The 24748-nt window shown below is 36.2% G+C and overlaps 1 protein-coding gene across 2 annotated transcripts; it reads right to left on the reverse strand.

The window, feature by feature from the left end:
* Window positions 1-10915: 10915 nt before the first annotated feature.
* asmt (acetylserotonin O-methyltransferase) lies at window positions 10916-24350 on the reverse strand. Of its 2 annotated transcripts, XM_052565483.1 has the most exons (8): window positions 24213-24350; window positions 22970-23141; window positions 21879-22008; window positions 21461-21529; window positions 21108-21226; window positions 19950-20090; window positions 18592-18714; window positions 10916-12043 (listed from the first exon to the last, which is right to left on the reverse strand). In XM_052565483.1, exons 1-8 carry the CDS (start codon window positions 24276-24278, stop codon window positions 11832-11834), a joined length of 1032 nt encoding a protein of 343 aa, XP_052421443.1. In that variant the 5' UTR covers window positions 24279-24350; the 3' UTR covers window positions 10916-11831. The 2 variants fall into 2 exon arrangements, with proteins under 2 accessions (XP_052421443.1, XP_052421444.1); XM_052565484.1 differs by lacking the exons at window positions 10916-12043; window positions 18592-18714 and adding an exon at window positions 19296-19554.
* Window positions 24351-24748: the final 398 nt, after the last annotated feature.

The following is a 24748-nucleotide window of genomic DNA, read 5'->3' on the forward strand; positions in this document are numbered from 1 at the left end:
AATTCTCATGCAATAACTGGTGAAGATACCAACACTCGTTTTTTTCTCTGTGATGAAAGAGTGATAAAGCCTCAGTCATCCTGTCTGAATATTGTCTATCAATGTTTGCAATAATAATAAAACATGTTCAGTTTCATTAAGAAGTCTGGCCTCCGTCAAATCCTCCAAACGCTGCTTTGATTCTTAAAAATTTAATGTTTTTGAAAAGTTATATAAATGTTTGACAAAATTGTTCTTAAAGTAAAGTTTATGGAATGTATTAATATTTGGGGTACATTCTCATAAAATTGAGAGAAAATGTTCTTGGAACAACATACAGCACTCAAAATGTTCTTATGATGTTATTTGTACTTGAACATTTAAGTACATTGAGTACATTTATATTTAACTTTTTTGTAACCTTTAAACAGTTTTCTAATTATGACGAAAAACAACTACAACTAAACATTCAATTTTTTTTACAATGTTAAAAATCATTGCTCAAGTAACAATTTTGGGTGAAAAGGTTGGTAGAACATTGTAAGAAATATTTTTATAACCTTTAAACAATGTTCTAAACCGGACAAGAAACCTGGACAGTTTAAGGTTCTCAGAATTAAAAAAGAAAGGAAAACAAAATGCACATTTCAATAGTATTGAGCAAAAATAAGACTAGTAGAACTCTGTAAGGTTGTAATCATGGCAAGGAAACAGAGCATTTTAGGGATCTTACAATATAAAAGATAACTAGACATTTTAGTTGTCTTAGTATATTGAAAATAAAGGTTATATTTTGGGCAAAAATGAAGTGATTAAAATGCTGTAACAAATGTTTTGGGAACCTTTACATTGTTGTCACAATAACAAAACTGAACCTTTTTATATATTCCTGGAATATAAAAAAAATAAACATAAATAAACAATCAAGAAGACATTTAGAACATTTTTAATGAACGTTTAACTAATGTCATATTTTGGGCAAAATGTAATTAGTAGAACCTCTTATCATGGCAAGAAAATGTTAAAGTTGCATTTTACATTTTAAAGTTCTTAGAATATTAAAAATAAACGTCCAATAATGTTATATTTTGAGTAAAAAAGTTGGCAGAGCATTGTAAGAACGTTTTTGTAACCTTCAAATAACGTTCTAATCAACAGTATTATCATGTTTTAAAAAACGAAATGTATTCACCGTGTCAAAGCTTCAGTCATTCAGTCTGATACGAGCTAAATTCAGCACAAGAACAGCGTTTTATAAGCATCTATGTTTAATAGTTCAGCTGGAGAAATGTAAGTAAGAAACACACACATGATGGAAACGCTTTAAATAATATAATAAAAACAAAAGTGTTCATCATTTTGTTCAGTGTAAAACCATACTTTATACACCTGACATAACAAAACAGGGAAAAAAAAAATTATTTCAGTGAAATTTGTCATATAATCTAAATGCATGAGTTTGCACTGAAATTTCAAATTTTTGTAATGCAAGAAGTATTGCAATTAAAGGTTTACTTTTTTATATAGTGTGACTATCGGTGAGTTAAACTGAATTCGACCAGAGTAAATTGGACCTGGTACTAATCATATAACACATTTATTGCTGTGTGTTTAAGTGTTAAGATTATTTAACTGTTGAGATGAACCCAGCTGAGAGAACAACAAATCAGTGATTCATCTTCAGCAGAATCATCACCGTAATGATGAATCAGTAACATCAGACGGTCAGAGAGAGCTGACGGCGTGGTCCTGAGATCAGAAACACACACCGAATGAATCTGTGACACGCTGAAGACTGGAGGCCACAGGAGTCACATTTACACAGCGAGCAGACGCAGAGATCACCCAGCATTAACAACACTGCTTCTGTCTGAGATACTCTTTACACACGCTGTAGAAGATCTAGAAAACATTATGTTATGAATGAACATTTACAGTCAGTTCAGCTGTAGTGCCAGTGTTAAAGACTTACCGTTCACATCATTTAATTGTGCAATTATGTTTGACCTCACACAATTGACCAATGTTTTGCAGTGAGTGTTGCAACTATTTCTTTAATCATTTAAGCAGAAGTGTGCAAAAAAATGAAAGTGAAAATGAAAGTGTCTAATAACAAACTAATAATAATTAAAAAAAAGCTTTTATTTGAGGTCTTTGCAGCTTCTTTTAACCATGAATAAGTGGGTCAGATCGACTCAAATTAGACTTAAAATTCACGACTAAAAGAACAATAGACATTTTTTATCCATATTTCACAACATTTCAGTGTCAAAACATTGTAAGTATGTTTTTCTAAAATAACAAATATATAAATAAATGTTTTTTTTTTTTTAAGTAAAAATAAAATAGTTGTTAAGACAGTTGTCATAATAATGTTTTTTTTTTAAGTGTATTAATATTACATTTGACTTTTTGATTAAAACATCCACAAAGAAAAGACTAATATGGACTCATTTCTGTGTGAAAACAAATAATTTGGTTAAACTAAAAATGTGAAATGTATTAAATTAATAACAATTAAATTAACTCAATGATTTGCATCAGTCTTTGTGAGTTAACACAACGTTTCAACCAACAAAATCCATTAAGTTAGACAAACTAAATATGTAGCATACGTTTAATAGATTAATCAGAATAATCAAGCTGTTCCAGATAATTTCAGCATAATTAAGCATTGTCCTCAGGTGTCTGTGTTTTAGTCACCGAACTGAAGATGCATTTAAACAATAAGAGACATTCACTGGAATAATGAGGAGAATCTCAGCCGACTGGTTCAGTATCAGACTGATGAATACATGAGGATTTTCACACACACACACACACACACACACACACTGATCAAACTGTAGCGTGATCACCAGCACATGACTGATGGAGATCAGATGAATGTCACACAATATGATCTGACTGAACAGAAAACATGCTCTGTCCTTCTTTCTGAGTGATCTGTGAGTGTTTAACTGGGAAGATTGTTTACATCGCTGTCAGATCCTGCAGTGAGATGCTTGGGCTTGAGATAGGATTTTGCTAATATTTTTTATTTATTTAATCATTTATTATATTGAAGAAAGACTAATAGAAATAATATTGAAAACCAAAATGAATATTTACTGAATAATCCCCTGTGATATGACAAATCAAAAGGAGCATTTTCAGATGAGATTCAGAGCCGGACTGCAGGAGGGTGAAAGAGACTTTAGAAAGATGACAGCATCATAATGTTACTTTCTCAAGAGATTGAGAGATCTAGATATACTTGTAATAATTAAAGAGGACTAGGATTCTAGTAAAGAGGATTCAGGATTGAGACTGTCTTCGGAGGACAGGAGGCCATCAGCAACAGCTTTAGGAGTCTGACTGAGAATACAGTGATTATAACTTCAGAGGTAAAAGGAAACTACTGAAGTTATAAACAAATCTTCTTCTAGTAAAATTAAAAGAACATTAAACATTTGAATGAAACTGAAAATGCTAATATATATATATATATATATATATATATATATATATATATATATATATATATATATATATATATATATATATATATATATATTCCTGTAACATTAAAATAATGTTCATTTCTGTTTTTAACTGTTCTCAGAATGTAAACTTAAACTAAAATAAAAAAATAACCTAAATAGAATAAAAAAATTATTAATATTAATATTAATAATAATAATAATAATAATAATAATAATAATAATAATAATAAAGATGACAAAACATGTAACAAAAAAAAATAATAATTAAAAAAATAAATGAAAATTTAAAAATAAAAGCAGATTCAAAATGTTAATAAAACATACATCATGGAACATTTTTTATTCTGAAATGTAACATTCGTTGTTGTTTTTTTTAATGTTTGCAAAATTATAAAATATTGTTCTCCTTTTTTTATTTATATCCACCAAAAAAAGAAAAAAAAAAGAAATATATATATATATATATATATATATATATATATATATATATATATATATATATATATATATATATATATATATATATATATATATATATATATATACACGCACATACATTCATGTATACATATATATGTAAGCATTCAGAAATAACATTTTCATAGCATTCATAAAACATGTTAGTTGGGAAGGCAATAAACTATAAAAGTATAGAGTTATATATTTGTGGTAATATTTAAAACATGACCATTTAAAAAAAAGTGTTAGTGTGAACATACGCTAATATAGTTCTGATAATAGTTATTGCTTTAGTGAACGGCCTTTACAGTGTGTTCTTCTGAATATAATAAATTATAGCAGTTCATAAAGCCCGGTGCACGTGTTTGCCGGCTCTATCCGTGATCTTAAACATGTGCAGAAGTCTTTAAGTAGCTTCTGATTTACTCTCTCTGTCTGAGGATTAAATGTGGATCTTCTCTGGAGCTTAACTCACAGCTCTGTCTGCTGATTTATGGATATTAACTCCGTTTCTGACACTTACTATTGCTATTTCTGCATATAGTATTTAAAAGTTGACGACTGTGCAGCATACATCATGAGTACAGTATCCCATAATGCAATGCGCTCAAAGCATCATGGGCCTGCTTACAGAGAATGTTCCCATAATGTGTTTTTAAAGGTTATGTAAATGCTAGGACAAAACATTCTTGAGATGCTTTTGCAATGAGAGTACAGCATTATTAATATTTGATATATGCTCTCGTAATGTTGAGGGCAAAGTTCTCACAACAACCTTTTGATTTCATTTGTATATTTTCCTAACTTTTTTAATACTGTGTTCAATAACATTCAACATTTTCTATATGATAGAATAGAATAGAATGTTCCACTGACATTTGCGTAAACAAGAAATATCCTTTGAATGTTTACAAAACAACATTCAGAAATAACATTTTCATGGTGATCAAAGCACCATGAAGCATTCACATACCAAGATATACCACACAAGTTCAATAAATATAAAAAAGGGTGTATTGAATATTGAGAACATTCACATGTAACTTTATCATAGCATTTTTAAAATGATAACATGGAAGATATCTCTAATGGATAACCAAGAAGAAACTCTCTAAATACATAAAAAAAACTGGATGTTTTGAATGTATAAACAAATGTTTTTAAAAAAATGAAACAAATGAACATTAAATAAGATTATTACTAACAGAGTTATGATTATAGTAACTGCTTTTGCTGTGAACAGTTTGTTTTTAAAATAATGAAATGGAACATTCAAATAACAAAAAATACTCTTTAAATATGTAAAAAATAGTGTTTTTAGACATTGAAATGTAATGTTTGCATAACATTTTCAAACCACAGCTGAATGGAATGTTCTTCTAATATTTACATAAACAAAAACAAGTTTTTAATCCATTACATAAGGGATGTTTTGAATGTCAAAAATAATAATAATATCAGTTTTCAATATTATAAAATGGAATGTTCATTTAACATGTGCATAAAAAAGTGTTTCAAAATGAAATTGAACATCCAAATAACCAAAAACATTATTTAAATATAAAAACTTATGCGTTTTTTAAATATTCAAATGTAACATTCCCAAAACATTAACAAATATATAAAAAGGAATGTTGCTCTTATGTTCACAGAACCAAAGTTCTTGTGTAAATATATAGAAATGTGTGCTTTAATTGTTGAGAACGTTCGAATGTAACATTCTCAGAACATTTCAAACCGATCAAATGGAATGTTCCTCTAACATTTCACGCTTGAATTTCATGCTCCATGACCGGAAAATACTCTGATTGACATTTATTCCTTTAGCAGACGCTTTTATCCAAAGCAACTTTGTGCTAGAACAAGTCTGAGTTAGCTTAATGCAGTACATGTATTATTATTGTATAATAAATAAAAGGATAAAACACCAATGTAGAGAAATAGAGATAAATTATTGATAATTGATAAACAGAGGTGTGACGTGTATTCTTTTGGGCTCATTAAAAATGAATCTTGCTGCCGTGTTCTGGATTAATTGTAAAGGTTTGATAGAATTGTCTGGAAGACCTGCCATGAGAGCATTGCAATAGTCCATCCTGGACAGAACAAGAGCTTGAACAAGGAGTAGTGCAACATGTTCCGAAAGAAAGGGCTTGATCTTCTTGATGTTGAATAAAGCAAATCTGCAGGATCGGACAGTTTTAGCAGTGTGGTCAGAGAAAGTTGATCATCATAATGTGTAACTGAACTGTAGTAGATGTGAACGAGCCTGCTGGAGCTGTAAGTGTGCTGTGTGAGTCAGTGGTGTGCTCTGAGCGTCAGCTGCTTCAGTCGTGTCTGGACGTGTCTGGACCTGAGACATGATCCACCAGAGGCGTCCAGCAGACACAGCTGAGAAACGATCATCAGAAACAGCCTGGAGCACAGAGAGGAGGCTTCCTCACACTAAAACATTTGCTCTGCATGTTGCAAAACAGTCACGCAAATACATGTCTGTAACTTAAACAACAATATTAATACTGTTATTCAGTGTTGGGGGTAACGCCAGTTACATAGACAGATTTTTTTTCTTCCAGTAACTAGTAAAGTAACGCATTACTTTTTAATCCAGAAGGAAATTTCTGAGTTACTTTTTCAAAGGAGTAACTACAGTCACTTTGTTTCCATGTGTTGAGTGACAGCTCTGGTGTTGCCATGGAGACAGAGATCAGGAGGAAGAGCAGAGAGTTGTGTGTGAACATGATCTCACAGTGCATTCCTCAAAATCAATAAAATCACAAACTCCATGCAATGATTAGATATATTAAATAAAACAAATATGATTTGTGTATTTAATCCCATTTTATAGGGACCTTGATCCAATTGAAAAAAGATTTTAGATACACATAATATCTGGGGGGTGGGGGGGGGGCTTTCATTTCACTTTTGGTGTTAAGGGGCTTTTACATTTGACAAAACATAATTATTCATATTAAAACCAAACAATCAAGTGCAGCACAGATTTAAAAAGTAAAGCATTACTTTTCAGAAAAAATAACTAAATTATAATTTTTTTTATAGAGTAACACAATAGTGTAATGCATTACTTTTAAAAGTAACTTCCCCCAAGTTTGACTTTTATCTCATAACTACGATTCTTTATCTCTTAATTTCAACTTTTTATCTCATAACTGTGAATCTCATAATTATGAATTTTTATCTCATATTTTTTTGACTATCTTATAAAACTTTATCATATTAGTATGTCAATGTCTATAAGCATACATCATTTCTTTCAAAGTAATCATTTCGACCATTCATTTCATAATTATGAGTTTCACGTCATAATTCTGATTTTCTAAAGCATTTTTCCCCCCAATGTGGCATAAATGGAAATCCACACAACTTTAATTTATATCATAATTAATGAAGTTTGCATCAGTGACAGTGTCATTTTCCTGTTTATTAATGTGAAGCTGTTTTCAAACCCTCTGTAGTGTATACAGTCAGGTCATATTTCTATAGTGCTTTATACAATACTGTTCACTGTAAACCTCAATAGAAATAAAGGTGACTTTACAGGTATTAGCATTTGAGATTATTATTTTTATGTTGATGTTAAAATACAACCTCAACATGTGAGACCCTTGTATTTCTTTCTGAGTCCTGAGATGTGTATTATTACTGCTAATTCACTCCCAGCATGCATTGCTCTACACAGAGCTCTGATTAATGCTCTGATTACTCTGTGGATCTTCTGGATCTATTGTACCTGGATTTCTCTGCTCAGAGCCACTGGAAGAGTGAATCATTTATTTACAAACCTGCTCTGTTTCCTCCGTTTCACGTGGATGAGGAAGTTCAAGGTAACAGAAACTCTGAATCATTTATACCGGAGAACTAAAAGTGTGTGACTTCCTCAGAATAAACCCCGAGGACAATCCTGCCGCACCCAACACAATCATCTCTGATGTTTCTCACTGAATCTCTAGAAGAAATACAATCAGACCTCAATAAAACAGATTCAGATGCTATAAATCTAATGCAAGAGCATCTCAGATCAATTGATGTTGATGGGAAACTCACATCTTTGAGTATTTATCGAATCTGAGCACACTTTGAGACGTGATTTGTTGAGATGTTGAGAACATTCCAATAATTTTCCATAATTGTTTTTAAAGGTTATGTGAATGTTAGAACAAAACATTCCTAAAATTCTAATAGAATGTTCTGATAACATTATTAATATTTGATACATGTTCTAATGTTGAGAGGAAACTGTTGAAATATAATAAGGAGGGTCTTATACATTGACAGAACAATCATATGTAACGTTTTATAAACGTTTTCATAACCAAATTGGAATGATAATAAAATAATAATAACTCTTAATAATTTTTTGGAAAAACTGAATGTAAAAAAAAAAAAAAAATCCAAAATGACATCTTCATTACAGTTTCAACATTTTTATCTGATGTTCATAAAACCAAAGGGAAAAAACCCTGTAAATATAAAAAAGGGCTGTTTTTAATGTTGAAAGAACATTCAAAAGTAACATTCTCATAATGTTTTCAAAATTATCAAATAGGATTCTTAAGAAAATTTTAAAATGGATTTCTGAGATAAAAAAAAAATATATATATATATATATATATATATGTATTCAGTAATGAAGATTTAACAATAGTTTCAAAATGATCAAACTTTTTTTTTTTTTTTTTACATTCACAAATCTAATAATAAACCTCTTTTACACACACACAAACAAAAATAAAAATTCAACGCTGAGGGAACATTCAAATGTTACATTTTTGTAACAAATGTTAGAATATCAGCATATTTTTGTTAGCGCTTCCTCTCAATATAAACATGAGATTATTTCAGAAAAAAGTCTCCATGCAGGAGAAAGAACAAATCAACTGCAGATTAGTTTGAAAAACTCATTCGGATTCAAAAAAGGTGTTTCACACAGTACTCAGTGTGCATGAGTGAGTGAGCTTCTCTCTCTGAATCCTGTTAGAAGTGTAAATCAGGCTTAATCTTCAGCCTGTCATTACTAACAAAGCAGGGAATATTTGGGGTCATGGGGTCTTTTATGCAAAGCTCAAGCATAAGAGTCTCCTTTAAGGACACACTTTCTGCCCGGTGTGTACTTAATCTGTGTAATCTGGCAACCCTGTGTGCACTCACTGGTGACAGAACAAGTGCTGATTATATAAATACATAACTGTGCATTTTTCTCATGAGCCAGAATGCATTGCTTTCAGCAGATCTATTGATATGACTGCGATAAACGTGTGCTTCTGACGCTGCGTGCAGCTGAAAACAACCACACACTCATCACAATGACAACATCAACTTCAGAAATAATGAATGAAACTCTGGGATAATCACTTTTTGATTCACAATTTGATTTAACCTGTTTCATGTCCGTTACTGTCAGCGTGTCCTCTGAGCAATGACATATACTCTAAACAGTGCTAGCTCCAGCTGTATATACACAGAGGCTAACTGCTGCTGCTAATATGCTTAATATTTGCTCCTGCATACAATGCAAACTGCTAACATGACACTTAAACTTGATTATGGTTGCTAAATTGGGCAATTCATTGCCAGTTAGAGAGTTTAACTCCTAATCCTAAGGTTGTGGGTTCGAGTCTCTGGGTGCCAATACCACGACTGAGGTGCCCTTGAGCAAGACAGCATAAATGATGCCCACTGCTCCGGGTGTGTGTTCAATGTGTGTGTGTGTGTGTGCACTTTGGATGGGTTAAATGCAGAGCACAAATTCTGAGTAAGGGTCACCATACTTGTATGTCACGTCACTTTTCACTCATTTTTTAGCACAATTAGACAGCCACGTATACACACAGTGATATGGATTAGAAGAGCATTCACTTATCTTAGATGTTGAATTCACTGTTCTGAAGTAAGGTGGTCACCTGTTCACACCAAGCTCCAGTCATATATTTGAATGTTGAGCAGCGAGCTCATTGGCTCCCAGTACAGGAGAGAACCAATCAGCTGTGCCATGTGATGATGATGTCATTACATCAGATTGAGTTGGACCTATCAGACTGCACCATCAGAGTCCTGTCTGTCTGTCAATCACTGTACCTGAAACACTACAAAGAGTGATATGAAATATACATATGGACAACCTGGTCAGGTTGCATATGGATGATATATAGTTTACACACAGCACAAATGACATATTTCTGCTGTAATTCTAGATGTTCATCAGTATTAAATCAGAAAATGTTTAGAAACATTCAGTGCTTCAGGAGATATACATCTGCTTGACATTCATTCCTGCTTTACTTTACATTTTTAACATTTCTCTTTGACAAAACACAAATCTGACTCCCATAGCAGGCTCATGAATAAATAATAATTTAGTGTTTTAAATTTCAGGATTTAAATGAACAAACTATTTATTTAAAATTCACTAAAACACACACACACACACACACACACACACACACACACACACACACACACACACACACACACACACACACACACACACACACACACACACACATATATATATATATATATATATTAAACAGACAAACAAATGTTCTTTCAGTAACTCAAATAAATGTTTGTTGTCTTCATTAATGTTCTCGAAACGTAAACTAAAATGATAAAAATAATTTAAAATCTTTCTTGTAAAACATTTCAGTTGGATGTTCGTCTAACATTTTTTAAAAATGTTGCTCCTTGTTTCAGAAGATTCTAAGAACATTCAAAACAATCTCATAATATTTAAAAATAAAACAACGTAACGTTCCCTTGACACTCACATGATCAAGAAAAGATGCTTTTGATCGTTTAATGTTCTGAGAACATTCAGAAATAACTTAGGGACTTTTTTTAGCCATGATATTGACAAAACTCCAGTTCAGTGTTTCGATGTCATTAATAAAACTGAGTTCTGAGCAGACAAAGAGTGCTTTCTGATATGATGATATTAATCCAGCAGATAATAAAGCAGCGTCTGATTCATCCCCTGCAGACACACATCATGACTCTCATGTGATGCAGACGGACGGCTCTTATTTCATCAAACACACTTGTGTTCTTTCCTCTATTACTACACTGCCCACAGGAAGAACATTCCTCACACATTTATTCATAGCAAGCACTTTTTATAACTGAATTCATAATTACAGCACACAGATTAATTCTACACAACACACATCAATTATGATTAAAAAAAAGACATCTCAAACATTGTACTAATATTGCAATAAACAATCCAACACACAAACTACAATATATATATTTTGACCTGGTTTCACAATTTATTTCAGCAAAAAAATTAAGTTTAAGCAAAATAAAAATTAATTAGGAAAATTAAAGTCATGGTCTTGAAAAAAATGAAATGTGATTTTATTCTTATTTTTTTTAAACATTATTTGACTGTTTATTTAAAATATTTTTAAAATATTTTGTAAAAATTCACCTTCTTGAAATGTGGGTTGTGAAAGTAAGGTTTTTATTATTCAATTAGTGGATTTCAGGTCGCAAAGTTCAGGATATTGATGGAAAATAATTGGTGTAGAAATAATTTTCACTCAGAAATCGCAAATAAATTTCAGAATTACTTACAAAGAAATGGCAAATAACACATTAAATGAAATAAAGAAAAAGTTAAAATAGTATTTCCTCATAAAATGTACTCTTCGTATTCATTCTTTTCTTTTTTTTTTACTTAAAAAAAATGATTTTACAGTGTGCTGTGCAGATTTGAAGAGTAAAGCAGAAGAGTAAAAGCTGGATCTAAGATCTCCTACCTGAACAGGTACAACACAGTAAAGTGAATCACTCATCTGTTAGAGCCTGAACACAGACATAAGTGAACGTTAAGACAATATAAGATGATTTCTGAAGAACAGAAGCCCTTCATGACACACGGTGTGTTTATTTGTGGGCCAGGATGGCGTCGTAGATCTTGCCGGTGTTGTGGATCTGGATGTGTGTGAATCCAGCGGCGCTCAGCAGACGACTGTAATCTGAAGCTTTGCGCTCGCGACCCTCCGTCTGCACCAACATGTTCAGAGAGTAGAGCTGCGCTGTGAGAGGACCAGTGTTATCCTCATACAGAAGAGCCTCCACCAGCAGCACAGCTCCACCTGCACACACACACACACACACACACACACACACACACTGTTATCCTCATACAGAAGAGCCTCCAACAGCAGCACAGCTCCACCTGCACACACACACACACACACACACACACACACTGTTATCCTCATACAGCAGAGCCTCCACCAGCAGCACAGCTCCACCTGCACACACACACACACACACACACACACTGTTATCCTCATACAGCAGAGCCTCCACCAGCAGCACAGCTCCACCTGCACACACACACACACACACACACACACACTGTTATCCTCATACAGCAGAGCCTCCACCAGCAGCACAGCTCCTCCTGCACACACACACACACACACACACACACACACACATTTATTGTTTAACTAGTAAGCACACATACAATGTCCTCACTGTTGTCTGCTGTCTTGATGCTTCTCTATACAAATTAAGACATCTGGCTCTATAATAATAATAATAATAATAATAATACATTATATTTATAATGCACTTTTCATCAGAGATCTCAAAGTGCTACAGGGTTAAAACAAAACAAAAAGATAAGCAGTTCTTTAATAATAATAATCTAAAAGGGACCAAAAGCTTTGCTAAAAAGAAATGTCTTGAGGCCTTTTTTAAAACAATCAGTAGATTGTGGAGCCCTCAAGGAGTCAGGGAGGCCATTCCACAGATGCGGGGCAGCAGTACAAAAGGCCCTGTCTCCCATTGTCCTCAGTCTGGTTCTGGGTATGTGGAGGAGGTTTGAGTGAGTGGAACGGAGGGAACGGGTTGTGGTTTGTGGGTTGATAAGTTCTTTTAGGTAGGAGGGGGCATGTCCATGGATGCATTGATGTGTGAGGAGTAAAACCTTGTACTCAATCCTGGTGGAGATGGGAAGCCAGTGGAGTGAGTGAAGAATGGGGGTAATGTGCTCATATTTCCGCACTCTCATCAGGATCCTAGCTGCAGAGTTTTGGATGTATTGAAGCCTCTGCAGACTCTTTCCAGGAATCCCAATGAGAAGTGCATTGCAGTAGTCCAGTCTGGAGGAGACAAAGGCATGAACCAGTTTTTCGGCATCTGAAAAGGTGAGAATGGGCCGGAGTTTGGAGATGTTACGGAGGTGGTAGAAAGAGGTCTTGCATAACTGATTTATATGAGCTTCAAAAGTGAGTTGGGAGTCAATTTTTACACCAAGATTAGTTACTGTTGATGAGAGGGGAATGTTGGTGCCAGAAAAGGTGATACTGGTTATGGATGATGATTTGATTTGGTGAGGAGTGCCAATCAAGATGGCTTCGGTTTTGGAGCTATTTAGTTGAAGGAAGTTGTGCTCCATCCATACCTTTATCTCCTCCAGACAGGTACTGAGTTTTGATGGGGATGACTGTGAGGGTGTGGATTCAGCTGTGGCATGTACATAGAGCTGTATGTCATCGGCATAGCAGTGGAATGAGATTTTGTGACGGCTGATGATTTGGCCAAGGGGGGTGAGGTAGAGAATGAAGAGGATGGGGCCAAGGACTGACCCCTGGGGGACACCGCAAGTAACTGTGTGTGGATATGATTTGGAGTGGCCCAGGGAGATGTATTCTGTCCGGTTTGTGAGGTATGATCTGAACCAACTGAGGGCAGTATCATTTAGTCCAGTAGTGAGGTGGAGCCGGTTTAAAAGAATACCATGGTCGACAGTATCAAATGCAGCAGAAAGGTCCAGGAGGATGAGGAGGGAAGGGGAGCCAGCATCAGATGATATGAGGAGGTCGTTTGTGACTCTAACGAGGGCAGTCTCTGTGCTGTGAGCAGAGCGGAAACCTGACTGGAATTTTTCAAAGAGGTTATTATTTTTGAGGTGGTCCTGAAGGTGGCTGGCAACTGCTTTCTCAAGTACTTTTGATATGAAGGGGAGATTTGAGATGGGCCTATAGTTGGATAGGACTTCCGAATCAAGAGTGGGTTTTTTGAGCAGTGGTGTGATAATGGCATTTTTTAAGACAGGGGGAACGTAACCAGTTTTGAGGGAATGATTTATAACAGCAGTGATCAGGGGACTTAGGACGGTGATATGAGATTTTACCAGGGAGGTTGGGAGAGGGTCCAGGGGACAGGTGGAGGATTTCATCTTCCTGATGATGTTCTGCACCTCTTCTGATGAAACCTCAGGAAAGCAGTTTAGGGGTTGGGAGATGGTATATGTTGGGGGAACAGTTTGGGTGGGAGGACCAGAAAGGGCAGAGCGAATATGTGCAGTTTTTGATGTGAAGAAATCCATGAATTTATTGCACTGCTCTTCTGTAGCGGCAGTAAGTGGGGTCGATTGTGGTTTGAGAAGGTGGTTTATAGTGGAAAAGAGCTGCTTGGAATTTCCTGGACTGTTTCTGATGGCATCGGAGTAAAACTGTGACCTTGCCTCTTTGAGGGACTGTGCATATTTTTGTTGTTGCTTTCGGTAGATTTGTTTATGTACAGTGAGGCCAGAGGCTCTGAAACGCCGCTCAAGGACCCGCCCTGCTGCCTTCATCTTACGAAGCCCATCTGTAAACCAGGGTGCTGAGTGGGTGAAGGTGACTGTTCTTGTTTTAACAGGTGCATGGAGGTCCAGGAGGCTGCTCAGATGGCTGTTGTAGAAGTCCACTGCTTCGTCAGCTGATAAGAAGTGTGTGGAAAGATGCTGAAAGTCTGCTGCCAAGAGTTCTGGGTTTATGTTTTTTAGGTTTCTGAAACAGATGTTCCGCTTAGGCTTGGAGAGGCTGGATGGGGATGGCAAATCCATAGAGATTACCTTATGATCGGACACACCTAGGTCATACACCTGCAGGTTGGTGAGAGGGGCAGAGTTAGTAATGACCAGGTCCAGGGTATGCCCCCTGGTGTGTGTGGGAACACCAACAAGTTGTTTTAAGTTAAAGCAGTCCAGTAATTGAAGAAATTCAGCTGAAAAACGGCAGGAGGGGGTGTCAACATGGATGTTCATATCACCTAAAATTATAACATCGGCGGAGGATGTGCAGAAAGTTGTGAGAAGATTTGACATCTCAGTGATAAATGATGGGTTTGATTTTGGTGGTCGGTAGATGAGAAGGAACAACACAGGGGAAGGGTACTTACATTTAAATGCAAGGCATTCAAATGAAGATAGTTCAGGTAATGGTTGCAGAGATAAATCCAGATCGCTGCGATGGATGACTGACAGGCCGCCACCACGCCCCGTGCTGCGAGCTTTCTGGAGGTAGCTATATCCTTGGGGACAGCTCTCGTTTAAAGAAAAAAAGGTATTTGGTTGGTGCCAGGTCTCTGTAATGCACATATAATCCAGAGATTTTTCCAGGATATGGTCATGAATGAGGCAGGATTTGTTTGTAATAGACTGTGCATTTAAGAGTTCGATTTTGCTACTTGATGAAGCAACAAATCTTTGCACTGGCCGTAGCAGACTGGAGTCCACTCCACGTTTTGCATTCAGCTTCAGTGTATGTGGTGCGACAGTTCGTGTTGCTGACCAGAGAGCCGGGATGGTAGGACTTGTCTGTGAGCAGACAAACTTTCTGCGGGAACTTCTATGGAGATAGCGTGGACGGCGGAGAATTCCTAGTTGTTTAAGCACTGCAATGCACGGTGGAGTGAGGAAACTGTTGAGATTCATCAGCTGGTTGACGGAGTAACTCAACATAGTGGAGGCGGCGGCGCGGAAAAACGGCCGTTTTTAGCCGCGTAGCAGCTGCGATGCACGAGCAGCGACGACCAATTCCAGGGAGGCTCCGAGCAGGTGTTTTGCTAGCGGCAACAGGTAGGCCACAGCTAGACTCAAAAGCTACCTGATAACGTTAGCTATCCAGTAAGGTCCACAGTTCGGTGGTGCGGGAGGTAAACAGTTTTTTTTTTTTTTTTTTTTTGTAAAAGGTCCACTGGTCGGTGGCCAGGGTAGAGGATAGTAAAAGATAAAAAGGTTAAAAACTTGGCGTTGTTTTGGCGCGACGGGAGAAGCGGCGAACAGACAGCGCCAGCGTCCTCTCCACAAGCCGTCAGTTAATTACCACCAAATTTGGTTGGTAACCCAGCCTGGTTGGTAACTTGAAGTGCTGCATAGACTAAATTGAAGTGCTGCATAGACTTCTAAGGATCCTGTTTCTGTCTATCAGGCAATGCGAGCCTCCTCACTCGAGCCCATGATGTCCCCTATCGCCAGCCAAAGAGATCATGGCTCGGGGGAACGTTGCCTCTCCATGCATCTCTATCCAGTCCCTCTGGGGACACAGGGAGTCCTGCTGTGATGAGCCGGGACACCATTCCCTCTGTGCCATCCAGCACGACGTCCACTGTTCCACCACCGCAGGTGCATCGGTCGTCTTTTTGGTGCCACTTGTACAGAGTTTGGAGGCAAGGCTTGCGCTGCTCAACCCGTCCCGCTGGCTCATTCAGACACGATTCAGTCTGCCAAGCAATGAGTTTTCTGTCCTAATTGTAAAGGATGCAATCAAGCTTGTCCCTCCAGCCGAGATGAACTCAGGGTTTTACAGCCCTAGTGTCCAAGAAAGGCCTTTTTTAGATTCATGCCCTTCACAAGCTTCTGTTCAAGTGCATCCACCCCAGGATTAGTTTTCACCTGTCAACCTGAAAGATGCTTACTTCTATGTCTCGATTCTGCCTTGACACAGGCGTTTCTACAGTCCTCTCATTCGGGCTGTCCCTGGGAAAGCACAATCTCATCATCAGGTTCTTGAGGGGTGCCAGAAGGTGAAATCCTCATAGGTCACCCCTGCTGCCCTCCTGGGATCAACATTTGCAGCGCTACAGGGTTGTGACAGGGTTCAGGTTGTGGTGCTTTCCATGGACCCCCTATGTCATCATGACAAAACTCATAGATAGGGAACGTCTTGTTTACGTATGTAACCCTAAATCCCTGATTAAGGGAAAGGAGATGTTATGTCCCCATGTCACAACCTCAAACCATTACTGGTTGCAGGGACAAGTTCTCAGCGCCTCAGCATAAAACCTGAAGAGTGGATGCCTATTTTTCTTTTTTGCAAATGGTAAAAATTTGATTTCGTCAGGTCTAACTCATTTCTATATGGTTTAGTAGGTAGGTACACACACATACACACAAACCCATGAGCTTTCATCCACAGATGACAATCTGTTCCTTCATAAAGCAAGCGATGCAGCATCATCATGTATCATATATGACCACTTCTGCTGGCTCGTTTCATTTTTAACAGGCTGCATGTGTGATTAAACAGAATAATTCAGCAGAAAACCTCAATTCTGTCATTCTTTCAGTCAGTGAAGGCACACATTCGAGTGAACTGTCCCTTTAAGAGGGTGAATTTGAGGTGAAAGAGAGCCTCCTATTGTAGTGAGCAGATGATTATATAATGAGCTTCTGGTGTTTAGCAGAACGAGACGCTCACAGCCTGAGTGTGTGACGAGTGTTTAGTTGACATCCGCTCATCTTTTCCACACACACACACACACACACACTTACACACACACACACACACACACACACACACACACACACACACACAGTACAGAGTATAGAGTATAGAGTATAGGGAACCAAGCTGATGTTCTTCATCCTTTCCAAACTGAAACAGATTTTTGATATTTGCTCCTGTAGAGACACAAGTATAACTGCTGTATTTCTGGTGGAGAACTAAACTACTCATAATCCTGAAGAGAATTTTATCAGAAGAGCTCAGAGGGACATTTAATCCCATGAATCATTGCAAAATATGTAAATTAATCTCAAATAACTGATATACAGTACTGGTTTGACATAATTAAGATTCTTAATGTTCTCTTGTGCTCAGCAGTGCTCCATTTATTAAAATTAAAAACTAAATAAAATACAATAATGCAGTACAAATAGTGAAATATTATTCTAATCTAAAACATCTGTTTTCTGTGTGAATCTGTGTTAAAGTGTAATGTATTTCTGTGATGCTCCGCTGTATTTCAGCATCATTCCTCCAGTCTTCAGTGTCACATGATCTTCAGAAATCATGAAAATATGATGATTTACTGCTCAATAAATATTTCTGATTATTATCAATGTTGAACACAGTCGTGCTGCTCAATATCTTTGTGGAAACTGATGTGTTTTATTTCTCAGGATTCACAGATGAATAGAAAGTTCAAAAGAACAGCATTTTATTTAAATACAGAAATCTTTTGTAACATTATAAATGTCTTCACTGGCACTTTTGATCAGTTTAATGCAATAAAAGCAATACTTTCTTTAGAAAAAAAAACAATCAAAAGTGATGAAATAATAAAAAGTTGTTTATTGTTTTACTTTAATAATTCAGTTACTAAATTTGCAAAGCATCATGGGATGAGTAGTTCTTTGGCTCATTAATAATGTGAAGGACACAGTCATGCATGTTTATTTTATTTTTATTCTCAGATCAGAACTGAATATACTGAAGCTATTCTGTGAAAGAAATGAACAGCAGAAATGTGTCTAGAGCAAAGGATGCTGGGAAAGTGTCTCTTCACTGTTATACACACCAGTTCAGCTGCTGAGAAGTTTTGAGAGGCTAAAGCACGGTGTGTGTGTGTGTGTGTGTACCTGGTCTACAGGACTGGTAAATCTTGGCCAGCAGCTCCACACTCCGCTGGTCGGTCCAGTCGTGCAGGATCCGGGCCAGAATGTAGAGATCGGCCTGTGGGAGCTCATCCTTAAAGAAGTCTCCTGCCACACACACACACACACACACACACACACACACACACACACACACACACACACACACGCGCACACACACGCACACACACGCACACACACACACACACACACACACACACACACACACACACACACACACACACACGCACACACACACACACACACACACACACGCACAGGAACAAACAATCTACTGATGCATCACTGTTCAGATGGAGCCAGAAAAACTCCTGAATCACAATTATTAAACTCACATCATTAGAATGCCAAATCATTTGATTGTCAAGGATTAATCTGTGCATAAGTCTCATTTTTGGGATAATAAATATCTAATTTCCATAACTGTGACTTCTGGTGAAACACAAACTAAAACAAGAACAACAACAAAAATGCACAAAAAAGAAATAATAAAACAAAAATTTAAATGAATAATGATAATTGTGTATATGTATATATATATATATATATATATATATATATATATATATATATATATATATATATATATATATATATATATATATATATATATAGAATAAAAGTGACAAAAACTCAGAAATTCTAATAAAAAACACAGAAATAAAAAAAATAAAATCTAATTCTAATTGTTAACAAAATCTATAATAGCATTAGAACATCAATGACACAGACGTCTTTACACTGAGCTCATAACACAAGAATATTACATAATCCACTTTGAATGAATTTTGGAAATGTCATATAGATTTGTGTTTGGGACGAATGACTGTTCTGATGCTTTATGGGATTCTTTGCTCTTTTCTGGATCGTGACAGCCGTGAACTATGAGCTTAAGAGCTGCATGAAGATCCTTCAGAAATTCTGCTTCTGTGTTCAGGAAAGGTTTGAAACAATGTAAATAATGACTTCTGTGTTCTTTTGAAAACATAATACAAGCTGTGTTGCCAGATTGGGTGCAATTTGAGTTCTGAATTTGATTATGGAATAAGTCTGGATAGTATTTGGTGTCAGTTCTGGATTGGCTAGATTTATATCACTTTCTTTTGGCAGTGAATGTTTTGGGTGTATTTTGGAGAGGGTTGGGAATGGACGACCCAATCTGGCAACCCTGAATAGGACAATCATAAAGAGGTAAATTCAGCACTGACGTGACATTAATCTCAGCCAATGTGATGAATCAATCCAGATCAGAACAATAACTCCTCACCCTCCAACAGTATTGATTCCCCTCAGCGCACACACACACACACACACACACGTACCTTCACAGAAGCAGATCCGCTCGTCTTGATTGCACACAAAGTGCTGCTGGGACGTCCTCACGACCTTGGGAAGGTCAAAGATGGTGACGGTGGATTGGGGGAAGGCGGACACACACTGTTTGGCGAGAGCGCCGCTGCAGCCTGATCAGAGGAGAGCGAGAACAAGCTTCACATGAGCTTCACACCGCGGGCCACACATTAATATTCTTCATCACAACCATCTGGAGCCTCGGGAACACAGGGAAAGACTTTATCCTGACATTATTAACTACCATATAAAAATACCATTCTGTCATTATCTATCATCCTCGCTCTAAAAGAAAGGCTGGAAATGTGGGTTTTTAACAGCACTGCGATAGCAGAAACATTTTTGGTTTCCCAAGGAACCTTTCAGTGAACATTTCCTAAAAGAACCACTTTTTTCTTAGTGTCAGCCCTATTTTAATAACATAAAGATTCACATTTGTCTACTATAAACAACCGTCAGTGGTTCTCTGGATGTCAAAGCTTTCTAAAGGAACTTCAGCTCTATAAAACAAGTACTTTTATTAATATGAATATTATTTATCATTAAACCAAACATGACAATTTTGCTGCAAATGTGTTCATCCTCAGCTCATCTGAGATCAGGATGAGTGTGTTTCTTCATCAGATTTGGAGAAATGTAGCACTGCATCAGTGTCTCATCAACTTTAAATTCCAGCGGTGTGACAAAAAGTTTCTCAATCAACACAGCATGTACAATGACAATAAAGTAATTAGTAACATGCAGCTTAAAGTGTGTTTCAAGAGTGTGGTGTTCCTGTAGGAGGCAGAGATGAAGTGATGTGTGTTTGATGGAGAGTCGTCTCTGTCGTGTTCAGTCTCACTGAAGCTCAGTAGTGCTCCACAAACACTGCACACACACACACACACACACACACGCACACACTCACACACACACACACACACGCGCACACACACACACACACACACACACACACACTCAAACTTATTTCATGTTATTTCCTCATTTGCTCAGGTCTCAGTGATGAACTGTGGCACTATCAGGAAATATCAGTGTTTGGAGAACGAGCTGGTTCTGTGTCTTAATGAAGCTTCATCAGCTCCATCTAGTGGTTCTTCTCCTGTCCTATCTCCTGATGTTGAGTGTTTTACCTCCGAGATCACAGATGCATCTGAAGGGCGACAGATCGAACGCTGTGATCACGTCCCGGCCGCAGATGTTCCAGACAGAGTTCATCAGGTGCATGAACTTCACCATCTCCTCATCAGACCTGATTACACACGATTCACTGTTTCAGTAAAACATGGAACCTGCATAACAAGGACACCTTGAAATAAAGTCTTACCTTTTAGTTTTACTCAAATAAAATAAAATATAAACATTACACAAAACCTAAACTATATGAAAATGACAGTTTTTGTCTTGTCAGCTAAGAGAAATGAGTGAAAGTGAAGCAGCACAATAACTGAACTGAACCTGAGAGATGAGACAGTACTGAACTCACCTGTACATGGCTTCAAACAGGTCTCTGGAGTCCACACCGAAAGCCTTCTCATACTGGTTCTTCCCTTCTCTGAGGAGGACAACCGTGAGAGAGAAGAAGATTGACACACATCAGTCAAGATCCGGAGTATGGGTCAAAATGATCCATTTCTCTCTTATGACAAAAATCATTAGGATATGAAGTAAAGATCATGTTCCATGAAGAGATTTTCTAAATTTCCTACTGTAAATATACCAGAACTGAATTTTTGATTAGTAATATGCATTGCTAAGAACGTCATTTGAACAACTTTAAAGATGATTTTCTCAATATTTCGATTTTTTTTGCACCCTCAGATTCCAGATGTTCAGATAGTTGTATGCAGTTGTTTTAGTGCAGAGTTGTGTTGGTCAGAGATGTGTGTCTGGTCTGGTCTCACCGGACGGCGTCGCTCAGGTAATGCCAGCACAGGTAGATGGTTCTGGAGCTGTACTCGATCGACTGACACAGAGACCTGGGGCTGGACTTGAGCAGGAACATGCTGGACATCTCTGTGTTACTGTACACCACTAGATGAGATGTGGAGAAAACACACTTCAGCACACACGAGAAACTTCACTGTAATGTGAATGATAATACTTCAATTATAATAATGATATCTACTTTACAGTAAGTTACAGTATGATTCTGTGTCTATCATTTGGTTTAGAAACACATTTTTTCTTAGAGATTGCAAGTGATCTAAACAAATAATTACAAAGAACATGAAAGTAACATTGAAATAAGCATGACATTTTCAAGAAGAAAACCTAAAATGGTATTTTTATTTAAAGCGTCTCCAATAATCTTCATTTCCATTATTTTGAAAATTAAATTAAAATCTTAATTTAAATTCTTGTTACTAAAAATGAAATAAAAAATAATTGAAATAAACTAATTTCTTTGTAAAAAATCTACTTGTTTTAGTTGTAAAAGCAACATTATTCATTTTCATGATAATGTACTAAAACAACTATAAAAAATATAGAAATTAAAAAAATTATAAAATTAAACAAAAAAATTGAAAATTAATTCTAATTTATATTAAAACATTAAATATAAACTACAAATAAAATAGTCTATAAAAATAACACTGGCTTAAGGGTAAACACACAGAAATGTTTTTTTTTCATTTAACTAACACTGAATAACTTAAATAACTAGGCACTGGAAATGAAATCAAAATGTATAAAAATATAAATAATTACAATAAAATTATTAAAACTAAGTAAAATTATATTTTTTTTAAAAGTTCAAAATATTAATAACACTATAATAGTATTATAATACATTAAAATAACACTAATAACAGACTGAACCTTTTGAATATGTCTCTTTTTATATATATTATTCCCATATGAAATATTTATAATTCATGGTGTTTACATGTAAACTCTGTAATTTTTCTAGCACAGTCGGCTCTTTCTTCAGTGGTATGCTGAGCCCTGTAGCTGTCTCTGAGCGGTCTGTGTGATTGGGAGGGGTCATCACCTGCTCCGTGGGGGTCCGTGCGAGCCGTCAGCAGCTCCAGACTCACACAGGTGTTCAGCAGACGCTCCATGCCATCCTCACTGCAGCCCAGAGACAGAGCCAGATCAGACGCAGACCACTGAGAGCCCTGCAGACGCTCAAACACACCCAGCTCACACGCACTGAACAGAGCCTGAGAGAGAGAGAGAGAGAGAGAGAGAGAGAGAGAGAGAGAGAGAGACACACACACACACACACCAGAACAGAACTGTATGATCACTCACTACTAAACTCTACACCTACAACTGTGTGTTCCTGCAGCACAGAGTCAGTCATCAGTATCACAGATATATTTGTTGCAAAATTGTAAATTTTTCTTTTATGCCAAAAATCATTCGGATATTAAGTAAAGATCATGTTCTATGAAGATATTTTGTCAATTTCCTACCGTATATATATAAAAAAATCATTTTAATTAGTAATATGCATTGCTACTTTTTAAAGTTTAAAAATAATTAAATTTAACCATATAAAAATCAGGGTTTTACAGATGTTGACTGATTTTGATAATGAACAAAAATGTACATCTGCATCCTACATTAACTTAAAATACTATCACGTGCATCAAGAGACAAATAAAAAGTATTATTATATCATTATAACATGAAGAAATTCATTTTTCTATTAAGATATTTCTTTTAAGTAAATTTAGGAACATTTTTCACTTTAGAGCAAAAATCTGGCTTTAAACTTTAAGCTATTTAAATTTAATCAAATTAAAGTATACGAGACAAAAGGTGATTAAAAAGAGCAGTAATTAACAGTGACATTATGCACTTTCATTGATAGACTCATATAAAGTTTTTGAAAGATGTCTCTTCTGCTCACCAAGGCTGCATTTATTTGATAAAAAATTCTGTAAAAATTGTGAAATATTATTCTGATGTAAATCAGCTGTTTTCTGTGTGAATCTGTGTTAAAGTGTAATGTATTTGTAATGTATAATGGACAAAATTCAGCTTTGCATCACAGAAATAAATTATATTTCAGCATTTATTCACAGAGAACAGTTGTTTTAAACTGTAACAATATTTTCTTATTTTTTTTACCATATTTTTGATCAAATAAATGCAGCTTAGTGAGTTTACTCTGAACTGTAGGAGTGTGAACACGGTTGTAAGAGCTCACAGGTGTTATATTCTCCTGACACACACATGAATGTGATCTAACGGTATAAAAGCACGGATGTGAATGTGATCTGTACCTTTGACACCAGGAATCCCTCCATGTACTGCAGGATCTTTCTGGGGTACGGCTCTTCTCCGGCCATGATCAGTGTGTGTGAAACACTGAGGAACGCAGGCTCTTACACACACTTAATCAGATTACACAGATTATCTGCGTCAGGACTGAACACACACAGACCTGCTTTAATCCGGAGACTTTAAACTCTGTTCAGAGACTGAACGAATGAAGCTGATTCAGCAGAACAGGATCATCCCGAGCTGAAGATCCTCGGCTTCATCACAATCACACTAATCAACTCTAGTCTTTAAGAACACACTATTTTTACCGTGTCTTAGAGCGGCTCTGATCCTGCTGAAAACACTGACACTTCTGGGGTCTATGATTTAAAACGCATTTTATATAATCCAGTGTTTTACTTTTGGAATAAAGGCATAAAACATTGTTTTAATATAATTTTCTATGTTCAAAGAAGACATGAACTTGAATGTTTATTTTATGTAATGAGTTTTTATATCAGGTTTAGTGTATTTTAGATGTTATCAGTTTTTTATT

The sequence above is a fragment of the Carassius gibelio genome, chromosome B9 (genome assembly GCF_023724105.1).
Source record: "Carassius gibelio isolate Cgi1373 ecotype wild population from Czech Republic chromosome B9, carGib1.2-hapl.c, whole genome shotgun sequence".
Lineage (NCBI taxonomy): Eukaryota > Metazoa > Chordata > Actinopteri > Cypriniformes > Cyprinidae > Carassius > Carassius gibelio.

Bases quoted from the DNA above. Each gene is read 5' to 3' on its own strand.
- asmt (XM_052565483.1), bottom strand. From the start codon at position 24,278: ATGGCCGGAGAAGAGCCGTACCCCAGAAAGATCCTGCAGTACATGGAG. The intron at 22,009-22,969 runs GTGATGACCCCT...CATCTCATCTAG, and splicing joins CACGGACCCCCACGGAGCAG to TGGTGTACAGTAACACAGAG. The intron at 21,530-21,878 runs GTGAGACCAGAC...TGTCCTCCTCAG, and splicing joins TACCTGAGCGACGCCGTCCG to AGAAGGGAAGAACCAGTATG.